General features: G+C 44.4%; 2 protein-coding genes across 5 annotated transcripts; one reads left to right on the top strand and one right to left on the bottom strand.

Moving 5' to 3' along the window:
• Window positions 1-10: 10 nt before the first annotated feature.
• Window positions 11-3,560, top strand: ngdn (neuroguidin, EIF4E binding protein). The gene is made up of 11 exons (XM_036522245.1): window positions 11-49; window positions 462-521; window positions 773-844; window positions 1,210-1,347; window positions 1,458-1,542; window positions 1,715-1,767; window positions 1,983-2,103; window positions 2,454-2,628; window positions 2,917-3,067; window positions 3,283-3,346; window positions 3,457-3,560. The coding sequence occupies exons 1-11, from the start codon at window positions 26-28 to the stop codon at window positions 3,474-3,476; spliced, it is 963 nt and encodes a 320-aa protein (XP_036378138.1). The 5' UTR covers window positions 11-25; the 3' UTR covers window positions 3,477-3,560.
• A 2,622-nt stretch (window positions 3,561-6,182) lies between these two features.
• On the bottom strand, window positions 6,183-16,834 carry pabpn1 (poly(A) binding protein, nuclear 1). 4 transcript variants are annotated; one of them, XM_036521445.1, is made up of 7 exons: window positions 16,392-16,834; window positions 14,001-14,109; window positions 13,225-13,292; window positions 12,916-13,022; window positions 11,348-11,435; window positions 10,981-11,135; window positions 6,183-6,625 (listed from the first exon to the last, which is right to left on the bottom strand). In XM_036521445.1, the coding sequence occupies exons 1-7, from the start codon at window positions 16,524-16,526 to the stop codon at window positions 6,430-6,432; spliced, it is 858 nt and encodes a 285-aa protein (XP_036377338.1). In that variant the 5' UTR covers window positions 16,527-16,834; the 3' UTR covers window positions 6,183-6,429. The 4 variants fall into 4 exon arrangements, with proteins under 4 accessions (XP_036377338.1, XP_036377339.1, XP_036377341.1 ...); XM_036521446.1 differs by having other exon boundaries at window positions 13,225-13,289; XM_036521448.1 differs by lacking the exon at window positions 16,392-16,834 and adding an exon at window positions 15,978-16,081.
• Window positions 16,835-18,338: the final 1,504 nt, after the last annotated feature.

The following is an 18,338-nucleotide window of genomic DNA, read 5'->3' as shown; positions in this document are numbered from 1 at the left end:
TTCCGGATTTCTGTGTACCATCAAAATGGCGGCCCCCGTCGTGGAAAGCGTGAGTATTTGTGATTTGTTCTTTTTCATACTGTGCTGGTAGTTAATTGTCAAAATCCCGTGTAACTGTAGAAATAATTTAGGGAAAAATTAAAATGGGGTCCATAGATGATTGATTAAAATGAACTAACTTTAGCTAGGTAAGAAATTTGACGGCAGTTCCTCGAGTAACAGACAGGGTTCTCTTGCTCCCGGGATACATAGCCATACATTAACTAGTAATGTTTTGTGATGGTATTGATATTAGCTAAATTTTATCGCGACAAAAGTACCCTTTTAATTACAACAATGATATTTTGGGGAAATGGTAAAACTGTACTGAGTTATGTCTGAGTTACAGTTCAAGTTATCTGTAATAATCTTCACAAGTAGACAGATCACATGTTGTAATAAATTGTCTTGTCGTTATTCAGGACCTTGTGGATAGTGATTTACCCCGTGCAGTGCAACTATTGAACAGTCTCACTGAGCAGGTTTGTGTTTATATTTTTATGTCGTAAGTCTTTATTTGTAAAGAATTAGCTTGCTAGAGGTAATTACGATGGTGTTAATGGTATGGCTCAAGAAAATAATCGAGGTTTAAAAACGTGTAATGTTAGCGCTGTTCACCACTCCTGACTTTCAGCTCACCATGTAGATTTGTTGCATCAGATCAGTTAGATTAATAACTGCAGTTACTTCAAATTCTTCAAATTTCAATGTCCTGTGGAATATTCAACTTCAGGTTGCTGCAGTGACAAGCCATGTGCAAGGTTTGATAAAGAGAGTCCAAGATGGAGCATGCCAAACTAGCAAGGTAAGCAGTCAGAGTCCAGCAAGATGAGGACCTCACAGTAGTCATACACATACTTATGACACACAGCACCAGTCAAAGGTTTGAACACACCTACTCATAGAAGGGTTTTTGTTTTTTTTACTCTTTTCCATATTTTAGAATAATAGAAAAGACTAATAAATGAATGTGTGTGGTGTAAGGTCTACAGCTCTAGGCTTGAATGAAAGTTTTTCAGACACCTGGCAGGACGTTGTTAATTAATGCACATAATCTTAGATTCTCCTTTCCTTGTATATGTTCCCATGTTCCCAAAGTCTGAAAACAGTGGTGGTGTGTTTTTTTCCCCCCATGTATTCCACCTTTGTCTCTATGTTCCTCTCTCATAGGGGCTGTCTTTTCTGGACCTGCGCTACCAGCTGCTGCTGTTCTACCTTCAAGATGTCACACACCTGATAAGCATCAAGTCAGAGGGAGGGAGCATAAAAGACAACAGCGCCATCCACAGGCTGGTCACAATCAGAACAGTAAGACGCCATCTGTTTTGTTTTCACAGCATTAGATAAACAAAACATATTTAAAAATCGTGGTTCACATATATGTCATGTCTCATTTTAATGTATTTTCTCTCTCTTAGGTCCTGGAAAAGATGCGTCCCCTGGATCAGAAGCTGCGATACCAGATTGACAAACTAGTGCGCACAGCACTGACTGGGAGCTTAGGTAAGACATGCTTGTTGCGTTTGCGATTTAGATAACTTTTTAAAATGTATTCCTTGTGATAAGTGAAGACTCTGTCATACACCATATGAAATTGGTCCTCTGATTGAATGACATTAATGCATTCCTTTGCTCTCTCTCCATGCCTGAAAATACACATGTGTTTCTCATTTAGCTGAAAATGATCCGCTGCAGTTTCGCCCCAACCCTCAGAATCTCATCAGCAAAGTAAGCCTTTATTTTTTCCTCTGTCTGTATTACTGTTTATGTAAATAACTGTCATTTTATTGACAGAACCAAATCTCAAAAGGTAAAACTGAATTTAAAACAAACATATCCACTGTTTGTATTTATCTTACATCAAAAAAATCAAACCAAATATGAAATTTTTCCGTGATCTACTATAGTTTTCATATTTATTCTTTTGTCTGCAATGTTTTCAGCTCAGTGAATCTGAAGAGTCAGAGGATGAAGGAGAAGGAACAACAAAGGGTTCTGGGAAAAAAGAATCCTCTGGTGTCAGCAAGAAATACGTGCCCCCAAGAATTGCTGCGATGCATTATGGTAAGTGTATTAATATTTCACTGTTTACTTCTGTATTTTAATCATGTATGTCGGCCATGACACCCCATTGAAAAACAGAAACGGACAGCACGCGTGGAATAGTCATTACAAAGATGTAAGCTTGAAAAGAATCTGAATACACTTGAGTCCTCTTGAGTACCAGCCTTGCCTGCCAGGGTCTGTGATGCGCCAGCTTGGCTGACGACGAGAACAGGCAGATTGCACGTTGTTGCAAATGTGGGCTTTGCGAGCCAGAGTTTCCCCAGTTGAGGCGCCAGTGAAGAGGGACGGGGGAGGTGCATGCCGGGCAGCTTACACAGGTGTGCTCGTCTGTCCGCCGCTGCCTGCAGAGGGAGACGTGACGGAGGCAGACAGACAGAAGGAGAAGGCAGACAGGCAGAAGCGCGCCGCCCTGCGCAGCACGCTGATCCAGGAGCTGCGGCAGCAGTACAGCGATGCTCCCGAGGAGATCCGCGACTCCAGGGACTTCCAGACGGAGCGGCAGAGCCGTGAGGAGCTGCACAGGTCAGAGGCGGTCCTAACGTTCTCCCGCCGCCAGAGACGTGTCCCATTAATGTCACGGGCATTATGTGGGCGGTAGTCTGCAAGCATTATTTATTTTTCATCGGAACTCACTCTCACCCAGGCTGGAAAAATACAAACGACAATAATATAAATAAATAAATATAAAAAAAGACACTGTTTTAATGTCATACGCAGGCTTGGTTGTCAGGATTGTTTTAAATGAAGTGTCCCTCTGTACCGGGGTTTCCAAATGTCAAAAATGACCCGTGTGCCCCCCCCAACCCCCAGGAAGGAGTACGAGGAGTCTATGATGGTGCGTCTGGCCGTGCCCCGACGAGAGAAGACCGCACGGAAGAGGGGCACGCTGGGAATGTCATCTCAGTTGAACAGCATCACACGATTCAGTGACATCACAGCCCTGACCGGAGGGGAGGCACAGGTGAGTACAGATCACAGTGGAACGACATACGTGCAGACGTTCTTCTGAAGTGCTAGACTCGTGGTTTAGAGGCTAGGCAGGGCCGCTCACTCTAAATGTCATCTTTCTTCAGTAAGTAATTTGTAACGAATAATGTGTTTTTTTTTCCGCTAAACTCTGCTCTCGGTGCATGAAAATGGTACCGTCCTCTTCGTTCAACCTCTGCCTTCCCTTAGGATGTTGAGAACCCTCGGCCGAAGAAGAAGAAGAAACTAATGAAGAAGAAGACTAAAAAGAGAGGTCAGGAAGTGACCGTCAGCCCATCGGTCTCCATTGCAGTTAACAGTGCAAGGCTGCTGTGGCTCAGTGTCATCCGTTGATTAAATTCCTTATTTGTCTCTCCTCTGTAGCTTTCAAGAAACACAGATAGGAGTGTAACACGACGGACCCCAGGTCACAGAAGATCGCTATGGGAACATCCAGCAGATTCTTTGAAATGGCACAATAAATAAAATCCAGGTCGTTTGCAGTCTGTTTAACATTATTTCTGGTGTCTTTAAAACTCATTCATGTTTATGGTGCTGTTAATAAACTTCCTATGCAAATTTGTTACTTAGGTTTTGAAGAAAATATATGTACCTTATGTTGAGCTTTTACTGGTTTGCACCTTTGTCCACATGAATAGTTGGACCCAATATTGTATGTAAATTTTAAGAAAATATATATGCACCAATTTTAGGGTAAAGGGTCAGCAACAAAACAGTGAAAAGTGTGCACAGTTCACTGACAGGTTTTATATGCAGTATAAGTGCGTTCCAATGGTCAGCAAATACTTTTAATTTTTTATCATCACAAAGTCTGCCCCATGTCATCTGGCTATGCTGTAAAGTAAAGACAACTATGGAGGGATTGCTTGCTGGTTGGAGATACTGGCGATTAGAATATCTAACCACCAACAGTGTCTTAATGGGACATTGGGCCACCACAAGCTATGTGCTCTCAACTACAGTTACCCCTAGTTTGAGGGCTTTCCCTCAGATTTCCATGACTTCCCCATTGTTTCTCATGAAACGTCAGCAAGGTGACACTTCGACACTGCCAAATGTGCCCAAAAACGTACGATGTCCCTGGGATCCATATTGCCTTGTTCAGATAATATACACTCAGTGACCACTTTATTAGGTACACCTCTCTAATACTGGGTAGGACCCCCTTTGCCCCCAGAACGGCCTGAATTCTTCGTGGCATAGATTCAACAAGGTGCTGGAAACATCCTTTAGAGATTCTGCTCCATGCTGACATGATAGCATCACGCAGTTGCAGATTTGTCGACTGCACATTGATGCTGTTCCACCACATCCCAAAGGTGCTCTATTGGATTGAGATCAGGTGACTGAAGGCCATTGGAGAACACTGAATTCATTGTCATGTTCCTGGAACCAATTTGAGATGTGTGCTTTGTGGCCTGGTGTTATCCTGCTGAAAATACCCATTAAAAGCTGGGTAGACCATGGTCATAAAGGGGTGCACACGGTCAGCAACAATTCTCAGGTAGGCTGTGGCATTTAAACTCAACTGGTATTAAGGTGCCTAATGTGTGCCAAGAAAATGTTCCCTACACCATTAGACCACCACCTCCAGCTTGAACCGTGGACACAAGGCCGGATTGATCCATGGATTTATGTTCTTTACACCAAATTCTGACCCTACCATTTGCATGTTGCAGCAGAAATCAAGATTCGTTAGACCAGGCAATGTTTTTTCAATTGTCTACCGTCCAGTTCTGGCGAGCCTGTCCACTACAGCCTCAGTTTCCTGTTCTTACCTGACAGGAGTGGTACCCAGAGGGGTCATCTGCTGCTGTAGCCCATCCACCTCAATGTTCGACGTGTTGTACGTTCAGAAATGCTTTTCACTGTTGTAACGTGTGGTTATTTGGGTTACTGTCGCCTTCCTGTCAGCTTGGACCAGTCTGGCCATTCTCCTCTGACCTCTGTCATTAACAAGGCGTTTTCACCCACAAAACTGCCGCTCACTGGATGTTTTTTTGTTTTTCCACACCATTCTCTATACACTCCAGAGACTGTTGTGCATGAAAATCCCAGATCAGCAGTTTCTGAGATACTCAAACCACCCCATCTGGCACCAGCAATCATCCCACGGTCAAAGTCACTTAAATCAGACTTCCTACCCATTCTGATGTTTGGTCTGAACGGCAACTGAACCTCTTGACTATGTCTTCATTTTATGCATTGAGTTGCTGCCAGATGATTGGCTAATTAGATATTTGCATCAACAAGCAGGTGTACAGTTGTACCTAATAAAGTGGTCATTGAGTTAGATGTCAAGCATCTTGCTATCCCTGAAAGGTAATGGAATGTGATTTTTTCCAGCTAGTGAAATACATCCATCTTTCCTGCAAAGTCACGATGTCATTTTCTTTGAAGCTTGGCAATGTTAACGTCCTGCTTTTGCCAACAAACTGCCCATCATGCTCACAACCCAAAACGAACTGAGGATCTGCACCAACAGCATGTCTGTGCATACAACGTGTGTGAAAGGAATGCATTAAGTATTTCGCAAAAAATTTAAGACCACAATTTCATATTCAATGCAGAGTAAACTTCACTGCAACAACTGCAATCCATTTCAATTCTTATTAATCCTTTCACTAAAGATTCACATTTGGCAAGAACCCTGTTTGGTGCCACTTATGTGTAGACTGTATTCTTGTAGCCTTTCAGGCACATGCCTCTTAACGTACTTGAGCAACTTGTATTTCTATTAGCAATCATGACGTTCAGAGGAGAACATTCTGTCCCCTGCAGTCAGCAACACAAACATTTGTCACTTTTCTAATAAAGCTCCTCTTTGTGGCTTGTTCCTGATGAAACCGAAGCCAAACACTACCAGACTCACACCGAGATCATTTTTACACAAGGTCTTTTTTTATTTTATTTTTTTTCTAATTACAGATTCTTTTTTTATGGGTTAAAAATAAAAATAAAATTAAAAAAAGCAAAACATCTTTTTCTTTTTTTTTTGTTTGTTGTTCAAACCCTCTCCCTCCCTCCCTGTCCCAAAAACACAAAACCTCTCCACACCCCCCCCCCCCGCCCCCCTTTCCCCTCCCCTCCCGAAATAAAAGCCCTGCCCCCTCACTTTTAAATAATTCATTGCTTTACCCTCTGTGAGTCCTCAGAGTGCAGTGACTGCACTCTATGCTGAGGAGCAGGGGCCAGGGCTCTGGAACCCCCCCTCTCTGTATCTGCCTTCCTCTCTCTCATAATTGAAACAGCAGCTGCTATCTTCGCTCTCTCTATATAAATATGTGTGGTTGGTGTGGTGTTGTGTTTGCTGTGTGCGGGCCTCGTGTGTGCAGCTCAGCGCTTGTTGTTATAGTAAATCCCCCCCGCGGTGGGCCTGTGGTCCGCCTGACCCCCTCCCCCACCCCCCCACACAGACAGGATGGGGTGAGTGTGCATAGCGGGAGCAGAGAGAGAGAGGGACGCTGCCGAGACAGTGGGGGGCGCCGCGGCCACGGGAGGAGGGGTAGTCAGCCTCCACTGGTCCTGAAACCTGAAACGACAAGAAGTGGTCTAATACACAGAGAGAGAGAAAGAGAGAGAGAGAGAGAGAGAGACAGAGGGATGGGGAGGGATGAGGGAGCAGCATAACCTTAAGGGCGGGGGGGGGGGGGTTAGAGAGAAGTTGGAGGGAGAAGACATGAAGCAAAAAAAAAAAAAAAAAAAAACAGGCCATGCATTCTAGGTGAATCAGACTGAGGTACATCAGGCTTCCTTCTCTCTGTCACTCTCTCAAGAAAAAAAAACGAAATAAAATAAATAAAAAACACAAAACCCCGAAACCCCTTCAGAGACAAGTGTAACCCACTGAGCATGGCACTGTCTGACTAACGCAGGCACAGAAGATACTGGATACAGATGACAGGAAAATGGCATCAGGAAGAGAAAGACGGATGAACACAGGCAATGTGTAAGGGGGAGGATGAGTGAGCAGTAACTGTTCAAAGAACAGAAGAAGGGTGATACAATACCAACAACCCATACCAACAACATAACGCCTTCGAAATTTCAATTCCATACAAATGATAAAAAATACTTCTTCCATCCCCACTTGTTGCTTTCTGTGTGAGCATGTGCAAACTGTGTGGCGTGCGTCACAGCCAGACGAGGACACACATCTGCAGCCTGACATTACATCATCTTTTCAAATCTCCCCCATGGCCATTAATACCTTACCAGGGTGACCGCACCACCTCCGCACACGCACGCACACACAATCGCACACCCGCGGCCAGTCTGTCTGTCTCTCCACGAGAAGTTTTGGGTTTTTTTTTTTGTTTTCTTTTTTTGTCTTTTTTTTTTCTTCTGGTTGTTCTTCCTTTTTGGGGGCATTTTTCATTTCTTTTTTTTTTCTGGGGGGAAGGGGGGGGTTTCAAAGTAAGGGAGTTTGGGGGGTTATTAGTAAGGGGAATACCACGATGTCGATCGCCCTCGGCCCCTGGAAAAGAGAGAGAGAAAAAGAGGGTGAGTTTTTTTTTGGCTGACTAAAAGACGGACACCGACTTTAGGACGGTAATATATGTGTGAAGGGGCGGGGGGGCATTGCAGGGGAGGGGGGGGGGGGGGTTAAAAATACCTGAAATATGGTGAGGGACATACTGGTGTAACAGATATGTTTATCACTACTTTTGGTATACAAATGTATGCCGCTGTATACCATGTGAAAGTCACCGATATTTAAGATGCCATTAATTTGACAGATTTTTAGCTGTCACAGTTTAAATGATCAGTGATTAAGAACTGATTGTCATGTTCAAGAAAACTTGACCAGATTCACTGACAAAGAAATGTGAGTACTTTTATCATATGAAGTGAATACTGGTGTATGCATATAAGGGAGAGTGAAGGCACTCTCTCTCTCCCTCTTTGTCTCTCTCTCTCTCTCTCTCTGAAGGTGGCTCCTGAGGTCGCTGTTGGGAGAGATCCTGAGGACAGACACTCCAGCCAACCCCACAAATGCCTTCAACATCAGCCATAACTGCCTGCAGCACACACTCAAATATCTTGGAACATCATCGCATATCACAGAGCACTGACTATCCTCACTCAACCAGGACCACTCACCTTTCCCATTAGCTGCACCACACACGCTCCTCTCTCCCGCAACCAGCACCACACACACACCCCTCTCCCACAACCAACACCACACACGCTCCTCTCTCCCGCAACCAGCACCACACACACACACCCCTCTCCCTTACTCACAAACAGCACCAATCACTCTCCCCTCTCCTACTACCAACACCGCACACACTCCGTTTACTCACAAACAGCACCAATCACTCTCCCCTCTTCCACAACCAGCACCAAACACACTCCTCTCTCCTGCAACCAGCACCACACACACACACCCCTCTCCCACAACCAACACCATATACACACCCCTCTCCCACAACCAGCACCAAACACAGACCGAATGCAGACACGCTCCACCCAGCCTAGGCAGCAAAGACTTGCACGCCGATCTCATCCAACACCCAGACCTTCGATCGCAGGTCACACTACTAATGAAACCAGTGGTCAGAGATTCAAGTCAATATCAGGCTGCAGGAATGAGCCCTCTATTCTGGGAGTGAAAGCCGTCCACACAAGTATTAATGTGTGCCTGCCCAGGAGGCCAGCACTTAATGGCCGCCTCTCAGTGAATCTGTGCTTACATTATTCAAACTGAAACTCTGTAGGTACAGCCTTACACCCATTCAGCCTTTAACAAAATGCTCCTGGTAAAAATATTTAAAAGATGACTTAATACTGGTATTACAAATGAAATGATGTCGTAAGGGCACCATTACAAACATACCTCAAAAACCGATCCTTTTTGTTCATATTATGTTTTTGAGGAAAGCTGAGAGCTGGACAGCTTTCTCCCATGTAAAAGTGGTTCTGTTAACCAATGACCCCTTAATAACGATACCTGATCTATGCAATTCTGGTCCCCCTGAAATGCTTATTGCCTCACTTTGTAATATTTTTTAAAAATTACTCTCTTTACTATTGCTTTAAAATGTGACTAGTGAGGGGAGAACTGGGTGTGTACAATAGAGTGATCCAGGATTTAATAAATGGTGGGTAGATTTCTGGCAATATGCTTTTTATGTCCTAATTTACATAATGTTGCACTTGCATGGTTTAGGGATGTACCACAGTTAACTACTGAATTACAGCAATCTGGGTAAATATTTTGACATGTGTATTTTGGCAGTAATACCTTGAAATCTTCAGCTTTTGGCTGCACGTTGTTACTTCTTAATTTTGGATACTGAAGACCAGACCAAAAAGGCCAGACCAAAAAGAAGGGATTATGTATAATATTAAGGGACAAAAAAGAGGACAAATGTTAATAATATTAAAGGAAAAAAGAAGAGACAATGGCCAACCTTTTGTGGAGTGGGCCTGGTCTGGTGAGTATAAGTTCTGTTTTTGGTCCTGAAAGTTCCAAGTCTACTGACCTCACGTACGTTCACTCGAGCTGCAGACTCGTTTCAAAGCACTCGGCTCTAACGCAATTCGATCTGCGTTATGTCGCAAAACTGCTAAAATTAGGCAATTACACACACACATCTGGCTGCCGCAGCGGTGCTCCGGGTACATGGGAAGAGCTTCTGACAGGACTCTGTGTGCTCGGGTGTGATGTTCCAGCAGCCTCATTATGTCTCAGCCAGCTTTTCTTTGATAGTGTAAAAGAATGCCTATTGTACAACTCCAACAGTTATAGCACCCACCGCTCTCCTTTTGAGAATGGGACGGGTGCTACCCCCCCCACCCCTCACCTCATACCGACAGACACTGCTGGACAGACTCTCCAGGGAGACACGCCAGATTCCCACTGCACAGTACTTTGATCCACTTCAGGTTTTGCATACATAGGAGGCAGGCTTTTGTACAAATTGAAAACACACACCAGAAATATCCTTCAAAGGCCATAGGGCAAAAACAATTCTCCAAGCTATTCCAGCAAATGAAGATCTGTACCCCACAAAAAAATGAAGACTTGCAAAAACTGTTGCCAATCAATTAAAACTGTTTGATCATAGTGGTCTTTAAAAAAAAAGAAACACTGTGGACAAATGGACAGCACTTGGACTCAACACTGGGAATACCTAAAAACTTTGGGAGAGCATGTAGACCTCTACTCTACAACACAGAAGCACAATGCAACACATTTAAACTACAGAAAAGAAAAAAGCTCAGTCACCACTAGTTCCACGCCATATAAACTACATCACGTTGGAACCAGAAAAACTCAAGAGACAGCCGACAAGTTTGACCTTTAAAGCGCAACTCCCCATTTCTACACAAAAGCCAAAGCTGGGAGACGGGTTTTTAGAAAAGTCGAGGGTCCCCACGACATTGCAGGACTTCAGCTCATACAAACAGCCTGAAACTCATGCATGTAAAACCTGAGGGGATCACTCTGCTGTGCATTGAGAGTCTGGCTGCCTCACCGCCCTCTTTCATCAGTCAGCTGTTTCTCAATGTCACAGCCACTACCTTTCCCTAAGCACTCAGTAACACGCCTTATTCCGAAACAGAGGTCAAAGAGTGTAATTAAACCCATCTAAGGCTGCAATTTGTGTAGAATGTCAACAATGACACGCATCTTCTGTATCAGAGCTCAATCACACTGCAGTTCCCTCCTCTACCCTCTACCTTAACAGAACTGGGAACTCGACTCTCCCCTGCCTATCAGGTTACGGAGAATAATGACAGGAATTAAACTGCCAATCGTTTGCCTCCTCTCTGCCACATTCCCCGCCTCCATCTCGCTCCTCCTCCCGCCCCTGCCGTCTCTCTCGCTGTCCCTCTCTGGCTCCCCGCACCTCCTCTCGGCCGCGGCGGGCGTCTCACCTGAAGGCCCGTCCTCTGCCTCTGGGCGGTGTGTACCCGCTGTAGTAGCGCGCCCGGGACGAGGAGAAGTTCCCTCCCCGTGAGCGGAAGCGGGCCCGGGGGAACCCGCGGTCTGTGGTGCTGATGCCGGGCCTGTTTGTCCTCTTGGCTCCCACCTGAGGGGAGAGGGAACCCCGTTTACACGTGGCCCGCTGCCACCTGCGGCTCAACCCAAGACGAACACTGGGAAAAATAAAAAATCAGCCTCGTTGTCCTGGTAACAGGCCACGCCTCTTACCTTTACCGTGACCGCCTTTGTCCTGCACCTCCCCAAGGGTAATCGGACACCCCCCCCCCCCTCGACATTAACCCTCTGTGCCCCAATCACCTTTATCTGCCTTCCTCTGAATAGAGACTCGTCCAGAGCCATGGCCGTCCGCACCGATTCCTTATCTGCAAACTCTATATATGCAAAACTGGAACAAAAAAAATCACAAGTTAGTTTCACTTCATTTAACCAGACCAGGGCCAAATTTTCGAGCACAACAATGTGAGTTTATGGCCTAACTGTGTGAGTGGGGGGGAATTAAAACAAAATGTAGTACACAACAGAGCTAAATGCTATGAAGAATTGTAACAGCGTATCACATTTCATCTGAATTATCTCTCCATTTAATGTGTCCCTAAGCTGTCCAGTACAATAAAAACAGGATAAACCTTTTGTTAAACTTTTGTTGCCAAAAATACACCCTCTACAGGCAAGGGAGACATTTTACAACGAGGAAAGAAAAGAGGACTGTTAGACAAAATGGATGTGTGTACTTTCAGTTAGTCATGCAAGACAAGCGGAGTAATGCAAAAAAGAAAAAAGAAACACTGAACACATTTATACAAAACACTCAAGAGGCAAAGGAAGATCAAATGCGGCTCATAAAACTAAGGCCACTGATTTCAGAGCTACATCTTTACAGCAAACACATTCCTGCTTGTCATGGCACCTGTGGACTGAATACACTGGGAAGGGTTCAAATCGCGGACAATAAACAACCAAAAAGCTAATATTTATGCAACATACCAAGTCCCACCTGCAAGAATTTGGACACTTCAGATTGCATTCAGGACAGCAATTCAAGTCAAGTAACATTCAGCTTTCTGTATAAGTGTGGCAGTAAAAGATCGGCCCTACTTGCCAAATGCATCCACAGAACATTGAAGCAAATGCTACGATGATACCAAAACATAAATAAGAGCCATCACTAATCTGGGGACATGATGCACAGAACTAATTTGAGAAATCGACCTAATTTTAAGCTTAATAAATGAAGTAGTACACGGTTCAGGTAAACCAACGCAATGGAAAGAACGGAGAATTATTCATGTGTTCATGATCAGAGAGGAAGGCTGCATGTCAAACCAAGAAAAACAGCTAACCTACAAAATCTGTATGAAGACTTTCTTGCTTTGATACCTTTCTGTCTGCCCAGCACAGGACAGGTACAGGATAGCTTTTGTTCATTTATATTTAAATACACTGTCATTACTTTGTCACAGTAAGCTGAGGTACGTCAGTCGAAAACAAGGAATCTGAATCTCTTCAAAAAAAATCTGACAATGTAAAAGTAACATTTTCTCAAACAACTATATTACAGTCCCTAACACATTAAGTGGTTCCCTTTAGAGTCAACTCACAATATAACTAGTAGCACACTGCATACAGTAGTTCTTTTGCCTTAAATGTTAGTAGATAATGCTGAACATTTACTGCACGAGATCTATGTTCGACTGACAACATGTAATCCCTGAAAATGGTGACATAACCATGAACATTGTGCGATGAACATCACTGATACCGAGTTCTGGTTGGTGCGGGTCTATAATGACCTGCAGTGCGGTGCTGGGGCAGCGGACCTGTAATGATGTGCAACGCGGTGACAGGGCGGACGAACGTGTGCGTACCCTTTGGGGTGCCCCGTGAACTTGTCACACAGAATGGTGACTCTGTTGACGGAGCCGCAGCCGTGGAAGTGAGCCTCCAGCTCCTCTGCTGTAGCGCCGTAATCCACCTGCAGGGGAAACAGCGGCAGCGGCACAATGACGCCACGCGGCAAAGAGGCAACCGAGCAACACTCGACGGTACAGCTCTGCAGCCTGGATTGCCTTCAAAGCCTTACAGTGAGGAAGAATGCAGACGTACGAATGTTGCTATAAAATACACAGACGCTAGAATTAAATGCTCTTCGTGAAAGCAGGCAAGCATAAACTCACATTTCCCACGTAAATCGACCTGCCATCAGCTTCCATCTTCTCCTCGATGGACATGATGACAGGACCTGCTAAGGACAGAAAGAGTAAATATGGAGGCCGGCGTTCAGCCCTGCCACTAAGAGCCTACACTAGAGGGGTGGGTGGGGTGGGGAAGGGGTGTTGGTGGCGATTTGCCTGGCTTTTCCTCTTTTAACACTTAAGTATTCAAAACCTCACATTCATATCAGTGGTATCCAAACTAGACATAATTATTACAGACATCCAAAGTGATACCCAAATTGCAAATTATTATAGACATCCAAAGTGATACCCAAATTGCAAATATTTAAAAACTTTGTTACTGTGCCATTCAGCAGCAGGTAAGTACTGTTGCTACTGATATCAATCATCCTTTACACTGCTGCTTTGTGAAAATACCATCAAAATAACCGTGTCCCTACCAAAGACAATAAATCTTTTAACAAGTAACTTTCATATTACAAAATGTTTGTTTTGTGAATCAAAAGAATTGGTATGGTGTGGCAACTGTTCCGCTGCAATAAATCGTATTGTCTAAATGAAATCTGAATTTGAATTTCCCATCTGTCCGCATGCATCCCCCCTCCCTCCACCACCCAAAACCCAACCTCTTTTACCGGCTTTTGCAAACTGCATTTTCTCTACACCCCATTATATTTCTTATCCCTTAAGCAATCACACTCTGTGCATGTGCTAAAATGCTACATCACACCCCCTGCACCTCTCCCTCTCCCTCTCTCCCCCTCTCCTTTTCTCACCAGGCGGAGGGCTCAAGTTCATCTGTTTCTCCACCTCGTTCTGTAGCTCCTTCAACTTCTCCGCTTCCTCCTCCATCTCTCGAACCCGGGCTTTAATTGCCTCCAGCTCCTGCAGAAGGGAGAAAAGACCGCATGACCGCACTGACAAATTACTGTTCATAAACAGCATATCCGCTAACCCCCGACCAATTCATCACACAAGGTGCATGCCAATTCCAGACGACTGTAGTCATGATGCATTTTTTTCAGCAACACAATGAGGCACAGTCAGGAAGATTAAAAACAAAGCAATCAGAACCAATGACTCGGACAGTTCTACAACTTCCTACTCACACCCATCAACTTTTCATGACCGCTCATTCGTGATGAAAAAACAAACAAACAAACAAAAAAATCACAAAAAAACACAGACATGCGGCCGTCTTCATAACAGACTCAGATTAAACCCAGAACAGCCAAAGTGAATTTTCGAGCCTCAATTGCAAAAAAGACCCCACCAGGAACAGGATCACGTCCTATAAGGATACAGGAAATGTGATGCGCATCTCTTGTCCTCTTCTGGTCAAACTAACAAAAATTCAGCCCTGCTGAGACACTCCAGAATTGCAGTGAACAACAGACCACATATCCAACGACACGCAGCCTGACATCACCCCGTTTCTGCTGTCTCCAAGGGAAGGAACAGCTTGGAGATCATTAAGGCCTATAGAGCAATATATTTCTCGGCATACATTTTATACTGTCTGCGCAAGAGCCATGCACAGTTAAACAAAGCTACCGCCTCCTGGGTGCATGATGGGAACCCCTTTTCTACACACACTTCATATGCTGATCCGGCTCTCTCCCTTTAATACTGCATTGCAGAGCGGCAGGAGCTGCTCCACTATCTGCTCTATGGATATTACTGATGCTCACTCACATCACATAGCAGTTAGATCCAGCCCAGGTCTTCGGGATCTCACAGCGGATCACTTAATGTCAACCACCCCGGGGGGATAACAGCAAATTTAGCTGCTTCAAAAAAAATGCATGCCAAGCTAACCTGCTACCGATCAAGCTCCCTATGTGAATCTGGACAGGACGTGACTGACATGCATTTTTGTCGCATATTTACCGTGTTTTATTCACTCTCCCTGTCCCTTTCTGCCAGTGCCTGAGGATGTGACGGCCCTGCCCTAGAATTCCGCACCCCCCCCCTTTCCCTGCGCACGCCACCCTTTAATAATAATTCCACATGAATACCTCAGCGCCCCCACCCCCTACCCCCCAAAAAATAATCAACCCACACAGCTAGCTACAAATCTACCTGCAGACAGTTCAATCAAATGGTCTCAACATACATCCGAAAATACTGCTTAAATTCTGCCAGACAATAATGTTATATAATAAAACAATCTTCCTCAGAAAAAAATGAAATTAAAGGAAAAACTTGCTCCCGTCATTGCTATGCAGGCTTACTAGAGTCTATCAATTAATTAACTAGCCACAGGTCTCAGTTCACAATACAGCCACCTACCTAGACCTATAGAAACGCTTAGCCGTAACATTATATATCTAGTCAGAAAATTAGCAAGCTGGCTGGCTACTAAGTAGTGGTACAGCATTCACGCCCCGAATCTGTCATTCCCCTACGACAATCTGTGTAAATTGGCTATAAAACTGAACGTCCTCTCTCAAAGGCGATCACGGGGTAGCTACCTAGATTGCTATTTATCAAGGCTAGCAAGCTGGGTAGGTATTAGCTAGATGCTGCTGCATATACCGCACCTCGCTAGCTTGGGAGCCAGCTAACAGTTACTGCAATTAGCTAGACAGCTAGCAAGCAACATAGCCAACTTGCTAACTGCCTCAACCTTCCACTTATTCTCGCCATTAGCCAATTTAAAGAACGATCGGAAAATAATTCCGCATCTACTATGCAAAATGAGCAGCTGATGAGACGGACGACGCTTCTGGAGAGAAAGGAGGCGTGTTTACCGTGAGGTCTTTCCTTCTCTGCGGTTAGACACACTCACACTGCAGCGGCAACTAATGGCGGCCTGTCCTACCCTCGCCCCTGTCTCTTACATCTCCGTCTCACATTTTTGCGACGAAGCTTTTTCCCCCCCACTAGTCAGGCAACTCTGGCGCAGAGAAACCAGCACAGCCGATGCGCCAACATGGCCGCCAACGCCACGCATGTCACTAGTCCATCGCAGTGTTACACACTCGCGTGAGCCACAATGGCGGATAAGCCAACCGGGCAATGACATTTGCACAGCGCGTAAATTGGATATTTTACACTGTTAGCATACTTTAAATGTTGTTGTATTATCACAAGACTGATTACGAATGGCTCTTTGTGGGCGATGGAGTTGTTCGGCTGGGTCGGCTACGTTGTCGGTCACTCACCGGGTCCTCGATAGCGGCCTCTCCCTCCTCTAATCCTGGCTCCTCATCGCCTACACCGGGATCTTCCAGCTCCGGATGACCGGTGTCTGAGTCCAGCAGCGATTCCTCCGCCAGTCCGTTCCCGAACTCCGCCATCGCCCGATTCCCGATGGTCCGATGCACCTCGTGGCCAAAACACAGGCCCCGACTCACACAGGGGGGAGAGTGAGTGGGGCGAAAAAAAACGGCGGAAAAGCGCCGTTCGCTAGCTCAGCTAAGTTAAAATATTAAATAAGAGGCCAGCTTCGGTTCAGTAGCCTTTGTAGTATTTCAGGCAGACTGGTCTTGTTTCGGCTTAGGTGTACGGAACGGGAGACTATATATTTTATTTACATGAAGATATATACATAGAAAAAACCGGAGATTCTCCTCTCAAGCGCCGTGTCGCCCGAAACAGAAATGGAAGCCAGGGGCGGGGCTTCACTACACTGCGGTCAGAAACTCGGAATACCATTAGTCAATTGAACATTCCAGACACACCCTTTTGGCAATTCCTGGGTTTCCATTGGCTATTCGGTAGGTCATTTCTTTGTTCACGCCAATTTGGCCCTACAATTCAAGCTGTGGTTCGATGAAATGTATGTCAATTCTAGGTCTTACATTCTACCCCTCCCCCCGATCTCATTTTCATTCTTTCCCTGTGTCCGTTCAGGGACGGTGATGTCCACTTCTACGACCTTGTTTTGGCAATGTTAGCTGTTTTTCAGTTAATATACATGGAAAAACAAAACAGGTCAGTGTTTCAGTCTCTGAAATTGCAACAGTTCGTTATTCCTATGGACACACGTTCATTTTGCAACCTTGTATCTGTTGACATTTAAGAGTCGGGTTTTCTTGAGGTTTCATACCTAGTTCCTTCTGGCCTCAGATACATGGCCACTGAAATTACAGCTAGTCAAATAAACTTTCAGTGCACAATGACACAATTGTCTGCAGGGGATAACTGAATTATGTAAATATCTTTTATTGAATCAATTGATGAATCAAAGTAATTTTATCTGCTGGCAGTGCAATGAATTGCCACATGGCATGATGCATAAAACTTACAGTATATAATATTGCTGGTTATAGCATTCATAACTCTGAGACATCTGTGACTGTGATGTGCTATCTTAAGAATACCTTCATTGTATCTTCCCGGTGTAGTTAGCCAAAATGTAATCATATTCAGCCTACAGCAATATCTTTTTTTTTTTTGTAGCCAATTGTAAGTCACATGCTTCCTTTGATTTGCACAATATTATATGCAATTTTGCTTGCAGAGTTACAGCGGATGTGATTGTAAGACCAGAATATGGCATTAGAGGATTTTACCTTTAAGAAAAATTTAGTTCATCTTAATATTTTGGTTGAATATAAACATCCAGTGCAGCATAAATTGTGTTGCATCATATACATCTCAATTTTATGAATCCAAAGTCAACACTAATACATTTGGAATTGGTCCACTACTCAGAGTACTGGTATTTCTAACAAAACACTTTCAGGTCCAAGTTACTCCATGTGCAAATCATACATTCTCCCTCCATCATGTCTCTATATACACATATACAAAAATTGATAAGACAATTTCTAAAATGTTAAACCAAGTCACTTAAAAGAACAGACAAAATATTTGATATCAGTCATTTGGAGCAGTATGTCTTTGCATGTGTTAAGCAGCCTTGGTAAAATCACTGTTTGTAAGCTAGTGTCATATTGATATGAGTGTCAGAGTTCACGATGAAAACACGAGCCATTTGTCACCTTATATTCAGATTCATTTAATATATTGTATATCTTCCTTTGGATGCAATAGCTTCAAGCCTCCGTGCATGCTGTTCAAACACAGGCAGAAGCAGTTTCCCTGTGGTGGTTCCAGCAGTCAAGAGCCGTCTTCTTTTTTCCTCCTCATGTTTGTGTGGAGGG

The sequence above is a fragment of the Megalops cyprinoides genome, chromosome 2 (genome assembly GCF_013368585.1).
Source record: "Megalops cyprinoides isolate fMegCyp1 chromosome 2, fMegCyp1.pri, whole genome shotgun sequence".
Lineage (NCBI taxonomy): Eukaryota > Metazoa > Chordata > Actinopteri > Elopiformes > Megalopidae > Megalops > Megalops cyprinoides.
The sequence above is the reverse complement of the archived record's forward strand: the minus strand, read 5'-3'. Positions and strand labels throughout refer to the sequence as shown.